Source organism: Siphateles boraxobius, unplaced genomic scaffold (assembly GCF_051911475.1).
Source record: "Siphateles boraxobius isolate OS27281-9 unplaced genomic scaffold, OSU_SipBor_1 7, whole genome shotgun sequence".
Classification (NCBI taxonomy): Eukaryota; Metazoa; Chordata; class Actinopteri; order Cypriniformes; family Leuciscidae; genus Siphateles; species Siphateles boraxobius.
This window is the reverse complement of record NW_027509197.1, coordinates 14,796,092-14,811,959: the sequence shown is the minus strand read 5'-3', so window position 1 is coordinate 14,811,959 and position 15,868 is coordinate 14,796,092. Positions and strand designations below refer to the sequence as shown.

General features: G+C 44.6%; 1 protein-coding gene across 3 annotated transcripts in view; it reads right to left on the bottom strand.

Moving 5' to 3' along the window:
- Positions 1-15,868, bottom strand: part of thsd7ba (thrombospondin, type I, domain containing 7Ba) — a 300,618-nt gene that overhangs the window by 33,720 nt on the left and 251,030 nt on the right. For all 3 annotated transcript variants that reach the window (XM_077216170.1, XM_077216171.1, XM_077216172.1), the window contains one exon: positions 118-251. In XM_077216170.1, the coding sequence (XP_077072285.1) occupies positions 118-251 (134 nt within the window). The remainder of the gene's footprint in view (positions 1-117; positions 252-15,868) is intronic.

The following is a 15,868-nucleotide window of genomic DNA, read 5'->3' as shown; positions in this document are numbered from 1 at the left end:
AGAAAACACAACAGAATGAGGACGTGGAGGACAAGGGTGGCAGACCGGAATGGGTCGTGACCCCTAAGAGAAGCATCTGTGATGGGGTTTACTCTGAAAGAATGTGTCCTTGCTCACCGGATCTTGCGGCTTTGGACACCCTCTCCACAGGCTGGCAGTTCGTCCACTGTGTTGATGGTGCAGACTGACCAGGGGTCTGTTACCCACTCGTACTGACCACACTCGCTTTGACAGGGTACAGCCTCATACACCTACAGACACACAGAGACAGACATAATCAAATGATTGCAGCAAAATTCATTTAAATTTTTGAAGCTTGCATGATTGTTCTCACACATCCAGGTGGTTAAAGTGGACCAGAAAAGCTGGAATATATTCAAAAAGAAATGTAAGAAATCTTGTAATCTTTTTTATATTTATTAGATTCCATGTAGGCATTAGTCAGAGTAGACGCCATCTTTAATCTGTTGCAAACAACAACAAAGCTGTGAGGGATGGAAGTACAGTCTGTTCAATAGTCTTCGTGTAATAACTTTATCCACTTCTTATTCCAACATCACCTAAGCTGGGAAAAAAAATGTTTGCCAATAATCCCCACCAGGATTTCAATAGACTCTTTTCCCACATTTTTTTTTGGGCTCATAGTTACGGAATTATCTTTTGACTGAAACGACTTGTCTCAAAAATTGCATTTTTGTGTTTATTTGCATTAAATCCACCAATAATCATATATATATATATATATATATATATATATATATATATATATATATATATATATATATATATATATATACTGTATATAGTTGGTATTACTGACAGTAAGTTTAGTTGCTATAATCATTCTCCATTTTTGTCTTAAATTAGTATTGTCAGTAATTGCATTCATTTGAAATATTAAATGAAAATAATGTACTTTAATCTTCTGGTGAAATCAGGCATTCTGACGACAAGACTATCAGGATTAATTCTCATTATATACAGCATTATGTATACAAACAATGAACCTCTAGCCCATGAACTTTCATTTTGTCTGCTGCGCTTAACAAAAAGCCTCTGAAAATTCTCTCATGCAGTTTTAAAGTTAACAGGTTGGAAAAACACTAGACAAGTGATTAATGCGTGTAATATTACATATTACAAATGAGCTTGCCTCAAATCAGAACTTTTCTTTCTTTTTAAAAACACCTTTATTTAAACTGTTTGGCACACAAATAGCGCACCATTTGGTTGAATTTGTATTAATCCTGGAGGAACTGTCCAGTAGCTCGACCTTTAACCTCCATGCTCAAAAAATCAGGTTTGTTTAAGGAGGAGAATAGTCCTCACCAATCCAGTATAAACTTGGATTCAGGTTTGGCCTCACGAAATACACACTTTTCATGATCCAGTCGATTTCTTTCCAACTAAATCAAGCCTGGCAAACATTACACTTGTTGCTTATTCTGTTTCTGTTATTATACGTCAAATGAATGCCACATGATGTTGTCCTCAGTCTCTCACAGCATTGTTTTCATTTGCGTCAAATGTGTCTATTCTCATTATGCTCCCATTTCTTCAGTTTGTAATGATGGCTGATGACTGGCGAGAGGCTTGTAGCAGGCTTTTTCATGTGATGCATGTTATCCTACTTAACTTCAGTAGACATAATTTCATTTACAAATGAGTCCAGAAGTTATAAAATACTTGGCACTAAAACCAACAAACTCTGTAACAAAATGCCTTATGAAAACACAGTGAACAACTGAGACTGTACAATTATAGCTTCCTCCTGAAGGGGATATACATGGACCCTCTCAAAATATCCCATCTGGCCCTGCAGCTGCTAAAAGCCCCATCAGTCCTCTCCTCTAGTCTCCTCTCGTCTCTCCTCCTTTCCTCTCCTCTCTTTTAATGAGTGTCATTGAATTTCCAATTACAATAAACTGATTGTTAAGACGATGCTCAAGACGCGAGAAGTGAGTGAAAAGATGATGAATGAAATTGGCAATAAATCTACTGAAGCATTAAAAAAAGGGCTAATTTCATTAACATAGACAAATATCAAGTCCTACAAAAATGACAATATCAAGAAAAGAAATTGCCACGTTAAGAAACAACTATTAATGGAGCAACACTCATCAGGAGCAGCAAATGATTTTATTTAAAAGCAATTAACAGGGAAAATCAGTTTTACAGCGTGCCTTACACTTTTCCTATAAAGCTACTATAAACATCCAACCTGTCGTCTAACTTTTACAATGCAAAGGCGGTGGTCAGTTAAACATATTCAAATAAACGCTCCAATCTGTTCTTTAAATAGCAAAAAATATAGGATTCTTTCCTCTTTCATGCCGACTTTCACTGCCTAGCTTTCAAGCGGAGGTAATATTTTAAGAAAAATAAACCAGCTACGCTGCTCACAGGTCAGTTCCTATAACCTCTTGGAGGATGTAGGTACTCTGGGCTGGATAATGAAGTCCCCTGATCCTTCTCAAATGTCAATCCAAGGGCCAGAGACGACAGGAAAATGTACTTCATACTAATTCAAATCTCAGTCAGCCCATGATCAAAATACACTAGCGCTCCTCTTATTCGGAGGACGGCTGGGACCACAGAGGCTAGCGGGGGCAGTGGGGTTAACAGATGCACAGGGAGAAACACAGAATGAGGCACTGACCTGAGCCTTTGAAGATGTCCGTATTAGCAGTGCATGACAAGCAAAGGAGAGAGAAGAGAAATGGTATATATATTAGTTTTGAGATTTAACTTCTCCTGTGCAGTAGTTTATAGCTGTCTGGACTGACTAAGCTTCAACAGATTATAAAGTACAGAAGAAATTTAATGCAGCTTGTCTGGCTTTGTCTTTTGGTGTGTGTGTAATTATGTTTATATGAGGAATGAAGATGAAGACAGTAATGTCCATGGTAAGCTGACAGATTGAAAATATAATTAACTCTCTAAATTGCATCAACAGACCTTATTCACAGTAGCGCCATCTTCGATTTTTAATGGGAATTAAAGCGAGGGTGTGAGGGATAGACATACATCTCTTCAGTGGGTTGGACTGGTATTAAATGTGTTGTGGATTGTTCTGCTGAACAAACTGCAAAAATATATTTTCAGTAAATTTCAGAAGACAAAAAACAATACGAGAAGTCTAGGAGTTTTATATAGTTTTTTTTTTTTTTAGTTTTTTTTTTTTTTTTAACGGCAGATGCCGCAAAGTCTAGGAAATTAATGAAATGTTCGAAGGGAAAATGAAGGGACATTTTGCTGACCAAATCCTTAAAAATGATTTAAATCTTCTAAAACTTTATTATTTTTCACCTTGAGGTGCAGTTCCTTGAATTGGGCCGATACAGTGACCCCAAAACGTGTTTGGACACATAATTCACAATTAAAATGTATCAATTGTATTGCATTAAATGCAAAATATCCAAACTAAAATGACATTTCAGAAATTAAAAATTCAATATACAAGAAAAAAACAAAAGTTTAAATTATAAAAATAGAAATACTGTTTTAAATAAGACCAGTGTATCGGGACACTTGCAAAGTTAATGTGATAAACTCATAGTGTTTGAACTCATAGTGTTTGATAGTGTTGGCGATATATTCACAGATTCAAACTTCCCGGATCAATAACTCGTGAGCTAAACGTTGTTAAAACACAAATGACCCCTATTTACAATCATAGTAACGTAGACAAAGAGCCACAACCAAATTTTCCTCAAAACGAGCTGTATAATATTGATCTTTATGAGCAGGCGGCTGAGAGACAAGTCCGAATGGACACTGCATAACAGTGTAAAGTTATTTCATATTTTTTCTAATAACGGTGAAGTTATTGGTTTTGTTTCATAATTAATAATCATAAAAATTATACATTTTTTTCAAACTATATATTGTAGTATAACCAGCAGGAGAGCAGTGATGTGGGAACTGAATTTGGTGACAGTACAGTGAGTCACAGTGGAGTTTTTGAATATTTTTCATAATATAAAATGCGCAAAAGGGTTTTGCGTTTAGCAAATCGCAGAGGTCCCTTATTCAGATTTGTCTCTCAGCCACCTGCTTAGAGACCAATTTATATTATAAAGCTCCTTTTGAAGAAAATTGGGTTGTAGCTCATTGTCTATGTTACTATGATGATAAATAGGTGTCATTTGTGTTCTGACAACATTTAGCTCACAAATATATTGATCCAGGAAGTTCAAATCTGTGAATATATTGCCAACTTAAGCACTCACTGACAACATATCTTTATATTTGAGTCCACGTTCAGACGCTATGAAACGCTCCATTGTTAAGGTACTGAGCTGTTTGAAACACTGCCAGCGGGACATTAAACAGGAAGTGTCTGTCCGAGCTCACAACAGTTTTTGCGTGGCAACAGAAATATCTTTGCGAGGGAACGCAAGGAAGTTTCTCGGGGGAATGCAAAAGATTTGAAAAATATTTGTTCCCTTTCGTTGTCACTCCGAGTTACGTCGGATGACGACGAATGGGGTTTCGCTTAGAACACCTATCGACTTCGAGTATTACAAAACGAGCCAATGGCAAAGAAATGCCATGGGTCTGCGGAATTTGCATAGCGTATCTCCGCCTTACCTCGTGGGTATAAAAGGAGGACGCCGGCAACAGGCAGATATGTTTTCGCTTCGGAGCCAAGAGCATTTCTTCACTCCACAGTCATCTCTGACTTCGCTCTACGAGACGAGCTTCTCTCTCCGGTGTTGGTGTGACGGCGATCTGCAGCGAGCTCACAGTGCCTGCTGATCTGTGCAGTAATCTGCCAGTGTGTGTGTGTCTCCCTGTGCGCTTCAACATCGCGGAATTTTTTTTCTCCTCTCATAAAAGAGCTCGCACGCGGCACGTCTTTTTAAAGACGGCTCGCCCGTGCATTTCTGGTTGCAGCGGACTGGTATCGGACTCTGATGGGCACGAGCGCTGTCTAGTGTGTTTGATCATGCTTGAACAGCGCTCGTGGGTGACTCATGTTCTCGCAAGGGAACGTGATCATCGCGTCATAAATAGGTCGAGACTCGGTGAACTCGCAAGAGTGAGAGTCCCCTCATCCACCCCCCGATCTTCGGCGGGTGGCCAGGGTGACCTGAGGGTTACGGTCTGGAACAAGGCGCCGACTATGTGTCCGTGACCCCAGCCCCCCTCTTCGATGACGGTGCCCGCTAGTGAACTGCTGATTCCCGCGAGTCTACCCTCTGGTGGCCCGCGTGTTTCAGTTGAAGCTACAGAGGAAGATGCCATGTCTGTTGCAGCATCACTAGGTGGGCTTGAGTCTTCTGGAAGTGAGGGCTCGTCACAGCTGCCACCTTCCGGTGTGCATACGGCTGTGCCTGAGTCTGATCCGGAGATGACGGCCATGCTTTCCTGGGACGATTGGTTTTGGGTAAGGCCGCCGACCCTCGTCCGTGGCAAACCCCAATACCTCTCTTCCCGGACGTGCATGATGAGATCTCGAAGTCCTAGAAGACCCCCTTGTCTTCTTAGGACCGCTCGCTGATCTCATCCGCCTTTCCTCCCCTCGATGGGGCCGCTGCCCTTGGGTACACTGGGGTTCCCCCGGCTGAACGCTCTGTTGCGATGCTATGTGTCCTCAGAGTGCTTCTTCTCGGCGCAATCCTAAGCACCCGCCCGTGGCCTGTAGTTTTTCGTCTACGCTTGTGGCGAGATCCTATAGCGCCACGGGACTGGCAGCCGCCTCACTGCATGCCATGGTCATTCTGCTGGTCCACCTGACCCAGATGCTCATGGACCTGCACGAGGGCGGGACTGACCCAGGGCTCTTCACTGAGCTGCGCGCCGCCACTGACCTTGCTCTCTGAGCGACGAAAGTGGCCGTACGCTCCCTGGGTCAGGTGATGCTCACCAGTCTGTGGCTGAACCTGTCTGATGTGCTGGATGTCGCGCGGACCCGTCTGTCCGACATTCACATATCCCAGGTCGGCCTCTTCGGCGGTGCGGTTGAGGGCTTGCCCAACAGCTCTCAGCCGCCCATGAGCAGAGTGAGGTTGATTCTGTCCCGACGGCCCCGCCGTCCGCTCAGATCCCTCGTCTGCCCACCGCCGAAGGCGCCCTCCCGCGGCTCCCACCCCGACCGTTCACGGGCCGGCTCTGGGGGCCGCGGGCGGACGCCACAGCCCTCTCCAGCCCCGCCCCCCGCTACACGCCGGGTTAAGCGGCGCTCGTGAGACGGGCACCTCGGCGATGGAGCAGGCTGAGGTTGATTCTGTCCCGACGGCCCCGCCGTCCGCTCAGATCCCTCGGTCTGCCCACTGCCGAGGGCGCCCCCCCGCGGCTCCCACCCCGCCCGTTCACCCGGGTCGGCTCTGGAGGCCGCGGTCGGACGCCACAGTCCTCTCCAGCCCCGCACCCCGCTACACGCCGGGTTAAGCGGCGCTCTTGAGTTGGGCTCCTCAGAGATGGGACTCAGTTCTTTCCAGGAGTTGGTAGCAGGACCACTCCTTTCCCCGGGGAGGGCCGGGGAAGAATCCTTATTCTCCAAAGAGCTGATTCTCCCGTCTCTGAGCACAGAGTTCTCGGACGTCACAGAGCGCCGCCCACAAGCCGTGCTCTCCTCGTCCCCCTCTGTCCCAGAGGTGGTTGACATGGTGTGCCGTCCACGGACCGCTTCGCCCCTGTCCCCCTCTGTCGCCAGACCCCTGGCAGAGCAGGCCCCCGCGGGACGACCAGCCTGGTCCTCCCCTGGCCCCTCTGCCAGGGCGCGGTTGCTAACTGTGCCCCCACATCGGGCCGCTATGCCGTCCACGTCTGGGCCAGTTACTCCGCTTCGCTGCCCCTCCGGGGGGACGCCTGTGGTCGCATGATCCCGCTGGTTCAGTTCCTGGGAGCCTGGTTAGAGCTTCCCCGTCTGTCCCGCTGGGTCGCGCGGACCATCAGGCTCGGCTATGCGATTCAGTTCGCACGGTCTCCTCCCCACTTGGGGAGTCCGCTCCACTTTTGTCGGTGGCTATGCCCCCATCAGGAGAGCAGAGATTGCCACCCTGCTGGCGAAGGGCGCAATCGAGACTGTCCCTCCAGCCGAGATGAGGTCAGCCGGCTTCTCAGCCCCTACTTCATTGTCCCCAATAAAACCGGTGGGTTACGGCCAATCCTGGACTTGCGCGTGCTGAACCGCTCCCTTCACAGGATACCGTTCAAGATGCTCAAACGCGTTTTCGAATGCATACGGCCTAGGATTGGTTTGCAGCGATCGACCTGAAGGACGCCTACTTCATGTCTCTATTCTCCTTGACACAGACCGTTCCTTCGGTTTTCTTTCAGGGGCAGGCATCCAGTACGCGGTTTTCCCTTTCGGGCTAGCCCTGTCTCCTCGCATCTTCACGAAGGTCGTCGAGGCTGCCCTTGTTCCCCTTCGGGAACACGGGGTTCGCATCCTGAGTTATATCGACGACTGGCTGGTCATAGCTCACTCTCGAGTTCAGGTTGCGAACACAGGGACCTAGTGCTTCGGCACCTAGCTCGTCTGGGCCTTCGGGTCAACTGGGAGAAGAGCAAACTTTGCCCCGTGCAGAGGATCTCTTTTCTCGGTATGGATATCGACTCGGTCGCCATGTCCGCGCAGCTTACGAGCTAGCGCGCGCGCAGTCACTGCTGACTTGCCTGAGACAGTTCGAGGGCAAGAGTGCGGTTCCACTGAAACTTTTTCAGAGGCTCCTGGGCATATGGCTTCTGCAGCCGCGGCAACGCCGCTCGGATTGCTTCATATGAGACCGCTTCAGCTTTGGCTTCGCGACCGAGTCCCGAGGTGGGCATGGCAACACGGCACCCTCCGAGTAACAGTTACTCCGACCTGCCGTCAGACCTTCACCCCGTGGTCGAACCTCAGTTTTCTACGGGCCGGAGTGCCCCTGGAACGAGCTTCGCGGCATGTTGTTGTAACGACAGATGCCTCCTCCACGGGCTGGGGTGCCATGTGCAATGGACGTGCTGCCGCGGGCTCCTGGACAGGACCCCGTCGCCTCTGGCATGTCAATTGCCTCGAGTTGCTGGCCGTACGTCTTGCTTTGCGCCGCTTCCGGGCCGTGCTCAAGAACCAACACGTACTAGTCCGCTCAGACAATACCGCCACTGTAGCGTACATCAACCATCAAGGTGGTCTACGCTCCCGCCGTATGTCGCAACTCGCCCGCCACCTCCTCATATGGAGTCAGAAGCATCTGAGGTCGCTTCATGCCATTTACATCCCCGGAGCCCTGAACTGTGCAGCGCACGGCTTCAGCCCCTCCCGGGAGATTGGCGACTCCATCCCCAGTCGGTTCAGCTGATTTGGGACCAGTTCGGGGACGCACAGATAGATCTGTTTGCCTCTCACGACTCGACCCATTGCGCCCTGTACTATTCCCTGACCGAGGGCACGCTCGGCACGGATGCACTGGCGCACAGCTGGCCGCGGGGCCGCAAATATGCGTTTCCCCCAGTGAGCCTTCTTGCGCAGACCCTGCGCAAGGTCAGGGAGGACGAGGAGCAGGTCATTCTGGTCGCGCCATACTGGCCCGCCCGGACCTGGTTCTCCGAACTAGTACTCCTCGCGACAGCACCTCCCTGGCCGATTCCCCTGAGGAAGGACCTCCTTTCTCAGGGACGGGGCACCCTATGGCACCCTCGTCCCGATCTTTGGAACCTCCACGTGTGGCTCCTGGACGGGTCGAAGCAGGTTTGAGTACCCTTCCACCTACGGTGGCGGCTACCATCACTTCCGCTAGAGCGTCGTCCACGAGACACGTCTACGCGTTGAAGTGGAACCTCTTCGTCAACTGGTGCTCTTCTCTTCAAGAAGACCCCCGGAGATGTTCGATTAGTGTCGTGCTTTCCTTCCTTCAAGATAGGCTGGAGCGAAGGCTGTCTCCCTCCACCCTGAAAGTCTATGTTGCCGCTATTGCCGCACACCATGACCCAGTCGAAGGTAAGTCTGTTGGAAGGCACGACCTGATCATCAGGTTCCTGAGAGGTGCGAGGAGACTGAATCCTCCTCGTCCTCCTCTCGTTCCCTCTTGGGACCTCTCAGTGGTTCTAACTGCCCTGCGGAGTGCTCCCTTTGAGCCTTTGCAATCAGTGGAGCTTAAGTTCCTGTCTATGAAGACAGCGCTCCTGGTTGCATTGGCCTCCATCAAGAGGGTGGGGGACTTGCATGCATTCTCCGTTGACGAAGCGTGCCTGGAATTTGGGCCGGCTTACTCTCACGTGATCCTGAGACCCCGGCCTGGATATGTGCCCAAGGTTCCTACCACTCCCTTCCGGGACCAGGTGGTGAACCTGCAAGCGCTGCCCCCGGAGGAGGCAGATCCAGCCTTGGCACTGCTCTGTCCAGTACGCGCCCTCCGCGCCTATGTAGACAGGACGCAGTGTTTCAGGACTTCAGACCAGCTCTTTGTCTGTTATGGTGGGAAGCTGAAGGGAAAGGCTCTCTCCAAGCAAAGGCTGTCTCACTGGATAGTGGACGCCATTGCCTTGGCATACCAGCAGCAAGGTCGACCGTGCCCCCTTGGTGTGACCGGCCACTCCACCCGGAGTGTGGCATCCTCTTGGGCTCTAGCGCATGGCGCCTCGCTAACAGACATCTGCAGAGCTGCAGGCTGGGCGACACCTAACACATTCGCCAGATTCTACAATCTCCGAGTGGAGCCAGTGTCCTCTCATGTACTCGCTTCAACCAGCTAGTACTGGACCCGCTCAGGTGTCTTCGCTTGCTCGCCATTCCACTCCACGGACTGGATACGTGCGATATTCTCCTCAGGTGAGCTTCCCCAAAAAGCCCTGAGTTCCTCCAGCACTCCTGAAGTTGGCGCCAGTGTCTATTGCCTGTGCGTCGGCTAGGTGCCTCCCGTGTGCATGGTCCCTCCTCTGAGCGACCCCCACATGTGTATTTCCACTGTAAGCCTCTCTGAGCGTGTGTCTTTCCCTTGGCAAGCCACCTTGCCACCCCTGGGGTTGAAATATTCCACCTGCGGCTGGACACCCCAGTGTTCTCCATATGTCTCCTTCGGGTCATATGTGTATTCTCTAAGTCCCCCCCCTCTGGGTTGGCAGTAATTGCATATTTCCCCTAAACTTTGGGATATGCCCCCAGTGTACCTTGGTATTCCTGTGCTAAATAGGAGTCCTTCGTCCGTGCCAGTCTCACGACAGGGATCTCAGATTTACGCAGGGCACTGGAAGACAGCTGAGAAGGTGGCGTGATTAGACTGGTAACCCCATTCGTCGTCATCCGACGTAACTCGGAGTGACAACGAAAGGGAACGTCTCGGTTACGTATGTAACCCTCGTTCCCTGAGTAGGGAACGGAGACGTTACGTCTGCCTGCCACTTTCCGCTGTACCGCGGGGATCGCCTGAGCTCAGTCTTGGCTCCTCAGCGAAGAAACATATCTGCCTGTTGCCGGCGTCCTCCTTTTATACCCACGAGGTAAGGCGGAGATACGCTATGCAAATTCCGCAGACCCATGGCATTTCTTTGCCATTGGCTCGTTTTGTAATACTCGAAGTCGATAGGTGTTCTAAGCGAAACCCCATTCGTCGTCATCCGACGTAACGTCTCCGTTCCCTACTCAGGGAACGAGGGTTACATACGTAACCGAGACGTTTCTCCCATCCCAATTTATTTCCACCGCCATGTCCCTTTAGGGGCTCTGTAGTTTCAGGATGCTGACATACCAAGAATAATCTTTTGTTCAAAATTTTCAAAGGTTTCAGATTTTAATATTCAATAATGAACAAATACAAAAATATGAAACATTCAAAAAATATTTAACCTTTAAATATTTAGGAAGATAAATTATTTTTATATTATATAGACTATAAAGACATATATTTTAATACGATACATATTATATCAAATATAATATACAAATTCTTAATATAAGATATTTTATCATGCTAAGTAAAACTGATATCATACCATTCATACATACAGAATGTATTTGCTAATGACAAAATTCTCGTAAAAGAGACATAAAAAACTGTCAAGCATAGTAGGTCAACGCAGTGCTTAAAGAGCACAATGCAAACACTGAGCATGGCATCCACAGTGCATGTAATATATACACAATATATACACACATACACCAACACACAGAGCCCTAACATGAGAGCAGCGTTTACATCAGCAGCAGAGACAGAAGTTGTAAGCCTAGCAGCATCTCTCAGCTCTATAAATCTCTTTAAGTGTCACAGCCTGACTCAAACTTCAAACAGATTGGGCCATTACTGTCTCCTGGCCCCTGGAATCAAACAAAACAATCGGGGTGCATTGAAACACAGGGAGATAAATGCTACCTCAGTGATGGCTTCAAATACACTTAAGATGATGCTCTGATATTAAAGCGCTGATACTAAGCAAAATAAAAGGATGAGATCGTAGGATGTACCTGTGGGCTAAAGGGCCCCAAAAATATGTCACAACATACCGAACTAGTGTACTACTCATACTCAAGCTTTAAAACAATATTTCAAGATGTAAATTTAACTCACAGCAGCCAATAAAATATCAGAGAAAAATTCAATGGGATGGGACAAGCTAAATGTGTTAACATTTACTCATCCTGATGGCATATGACTTCTGTGTTTCTTGTAGAAGTGTGAGAGATTTGAGAGTGATGGCAGATGGCTAGATTTTCAGTCAAGAACAATTAATTTCCTTCTGTTCCTTGCAAAAAGCTATTACGGCCTCTGAAGAATTGAAATATAGCCTGACTTATATCGACTATACTTTTATGGTGTTTGTTGGAGCTTGAAAGTCTGATCATCACTGTATTTTTTTTGATCATATAGGAAAAAGCAGTGTAATAAAATTCTTAAAAATAACTATTTCCCCCCCCAGTCATGTCAAATTTAAATTGTGCAGTCCAACTACAGATTTATTTTTAAAATTAATCAATACTTTTATTCAGTAAGCATGCATGACACTGGTATAAAAGGGGCAGTTAAGCTATTTATAATGTTACAAAGATTTGAAAAAAAGAATCAAAGAATCCTAAAAATATAAAAAATTATTTATTTATTTATTTATCAAAAACTCACAGAAAATAATGCCTTTAAAACCCTATTAACCCTCTATGGAACGATCACATACAGTACAGGCAAAAATTGTCTTGACATGAATCATTTCAGTATGGTGGATTATTCACAACCTCCATCTTAATTATTTTCCACCCTCAGCCCAATAAATTATTTAAAACCTGAAATTTTCATAAATGTGCAATTTTACTAGTAATTCATTTATTTAGACTCCACACAGTCATTTTAAGTCATGATTAATATCTTTCATAATTTTATATTAGCCCTTAATTCACTGCGGATTCAAACACTAAGCAGCAGCTATTCATTCTAATACAGATTTCATTGGATTAACACTCAGAGTTAGATTTCTGACCTTTTTTTTCCCAACAAGGGGATTCCGTGGCTATCAGATGACAAGTGAGCATTTATTATTTATATCATCACGCAGTTCTCGTTTCGTCTAATTAGTTGATAAAGTGATGGCTAACCTTTGTAACACAGCTAAACGCTGTAGGCCATCTGGACTGCAGGAGGACTTTCACAAAGCTGGAAAGACTCCAAAAGCAAATTGAGCGCCACACCACCGGGGACCGAACAATATGCATAATCAGAACGACTGTGTGATGCAGAAGAACAAGAGTGTGAACACCGATCACATGAGTTTCACACATTTTACTAAAGCACGTCTTCAAAGATCTCCTCATCTTCTTAGCCTGCTGTTTCAATGGTTCCAGCTACAATCAGGTCTGCTGTTGACTGGTTTTTGGTGTCTGCATTCATGCATAGTTCATAAATACTCTCTCAAACAATATTTTCTCCATTTTTTCAATTCACTACATGAAACCACAGTTCCACCAAGGCCACCTGACTTAACGTCATGAACTTAAGAGATTTGAGTTATTGCTGTGTCACCATATTTGATTTTGATCTCTGTATACATATGTTAATCTATTATTTTATTTGATTTAAGAGCAAATATCCATATAAGTTTTGCTGTGTACATCCTACAAAGTGATCGAATTGCTTCAGAGGGCCACTGAAGTTGTTCGGATTACAACGCGCGTTCTTGACATGTCTTCCCTCTCCTGTGGCTCCAGAGTCAGCCAATGCCGCAGATGATGGGAATGCAAACAGATAGCTTTCTACAGGTATTATAAACCTCCTTGGTGACATTGTGCGAAAGCCACAGAAACAAATTCCACCTACCTTGGTTGTGTGGAAAAAATAAAGATTCGATGACGCTAATCTAATGTTCGCATTGTCACTCCGAGCAAGGAATCTTTCACCCTTTTACGCCTCCTCTTGTTGAAATGTTCACTGATTACAAATGAGTCCAAGAGCAATTCAAGCTCACAGGATAAATAACAGCTCCTTTGGCATCAAACACATTTGAGAGAATGTGTGAGAGAGATGTTTTGAAACGCTGTGGGCCGCTCATTAATGAAGTGAAGCAGCTTTTGCCCATATGATAACATCAATCTCCAAAGACCTCTCTGCTAAACAAACCTCCAAGTCAACAATCTGACAGGGAGTGTCGAAGCAGAACATATCTTTCACCTAGTCATTCCACTCAGCACAAATACAGTACATTTTCCCACAGTTGGAAATACCAGATATACACGCAAAGCCTAAATGAAAAACATATTGATTTAGTTGTATTCGATAAAGGAAGCTGTGATTGTTTCAGCATGGAGGCAGAGCACTGCAGTTATGGTCATAACCGGCAAGCAGCAACACATTTTGCCCGAAATGCACTCGAAAACCATGACACATATCATCATCTGTAAGTGGCTGAACTCTGCACCAATTATGGAGGCGGCAGTGTGAGGGAGCACATCTTTTGTCTGCTTATTTCTACTCTTGTTTCCAGTTAACAAAAGAAAATGTCACACACTTTTAACCGGTCAATCTCAAGAGCCTTCCTTTATATGAACCCCCAATTTGACATATTTATACAATCACACCAAGGGTGAACAGACTCCAGAAGACTCACTATAACAGGCATCAGATTGCAGAGTCAATGTAATACTACAAGACACAACTCTTTTTATGAGACTATATTTCTATCAGGGTTGGGCAAAATTTAGAATTTAAGAATGGGTTTCCTTTCAGTTTATGATTATGTTTTGGAACTGAATTGGCAACAACAAACAAGATGCTGGATATGATTTGGAATGACAATAAGAGGAATTTACTGAATTCAACTCAACACAGTCTGATAACAGAGAAATTGCAGTACAACATTCTGAAAAAGTTCATAAAAATTCTTTAGTACAACATAATTATATAATTAATTTAGACAAATAATGCTTATTTATTCCATGATATGTAGAATACACTTTTTATTCTGATTAGACTTGTTTCTCTAAACCAAGTTCAATAGTGTTAAAGTTGATGATCTAGTTTGAATTTTGAAATAAACTGCATCAAGTTTGAATTTTGAAATAAACTGCATCAAGAGATGTCTATCAAATTCTTTTCAGGTAACTTTGTAATTACTATGGTAAGTACATGTAACATATGTAACAAGGACACTGTAAAATAAAGTGTTACCAATAATATTTTACATATATATTAATATTATACATATATTATAATTTATCAAATATAATAATATTAAATAAATAATAAAATGAATTTATGTATTTATAGTACTCTTCAAATCTTTGGGGTTGGTAAGATGAAATGCTTTTGAAAGTCTCTTTTGCTCAAAGACACTCATTTGACAGAGTAAAAACTAGAATTTTGTGGAATATCATACAATTTAAAAAATAAATTGTCACGTGATCTTGCAGAAATCATTTTAATATACTGATTTGGTGCTCAAGAAACATTTAATATTATTATAAATGTTGAAAACAGTTGTGCTGCTTGATATTTTTGTGAAAACCATGAATTTTTTTTTTTTGTGGTGTTTTTAGAACAGAAAGTTAAAATGACAACACATGAATATAATTCAAATATAATGTTTGGTTTTCAAAAATTTATGGTATAGTGTTCATGAGTCAAAAAACGAAAGTTAGTTTTTTTTATATAATGACATATTTCAGCATAAACATATTTAATACAACATAAATTTCAATAGGTGCCATTTCATATCTGTTCTATAATATTTAAAATGAAAAGGAAGAACTCAGGGTTATTTTATATGGTCAGTCTCTTTGAAAAAATTTGTATTTATATTGAGTGTTAGTTAGAAAAAAAGGAAAACAAAACACACAGATGATTATTTGCATTAGCACCAGCTCAATATGTTCAGTGTAGACACAAAGCATTCAATAGGTAGAATTGTAAACAAATCTAATTATTACGGTGGCCAAGAGAGCTCAACGCGCTGCAACTGAAGAAAACTCATGCAAATAGAAGAACACCCACAAATTACGAAAACACCATCATCAGTTTCACAACACACGTGCGGTCCAAATACTCACAACACTACCAAATACAGAAACGCGCTGCAAAAGTTCACAACACAACCAAATACAGAAACGCGCTGCAAATAACACAGACCCCAACGGAAGTGTTTCTAGGGGATCCAAATAAGTGACGAACGTGGCTGGGACGTGCTTATTGCTCGTGAGCATCCCTATCAAAGAGTATAGAAGAACAAGATATTTAACAAGATAAAAATATTTTGTCCCGTTGATTTTAGGAACGCTATCTATGGGCTTCTCCCTTGACTTACTGCCTCCTAGTCCCCCCGATTGCCTCATAGACAGTAAAAGATTGCCTGCGAGCTTCTACTGCTGTCTATACGGTAATGTTTCTATTGTGCGACAGAAAGTCGTGTGGTTATGACACAATCGTTAGCTTATTTTTACAAAAACGGCTTCTACTTGGCCATAACG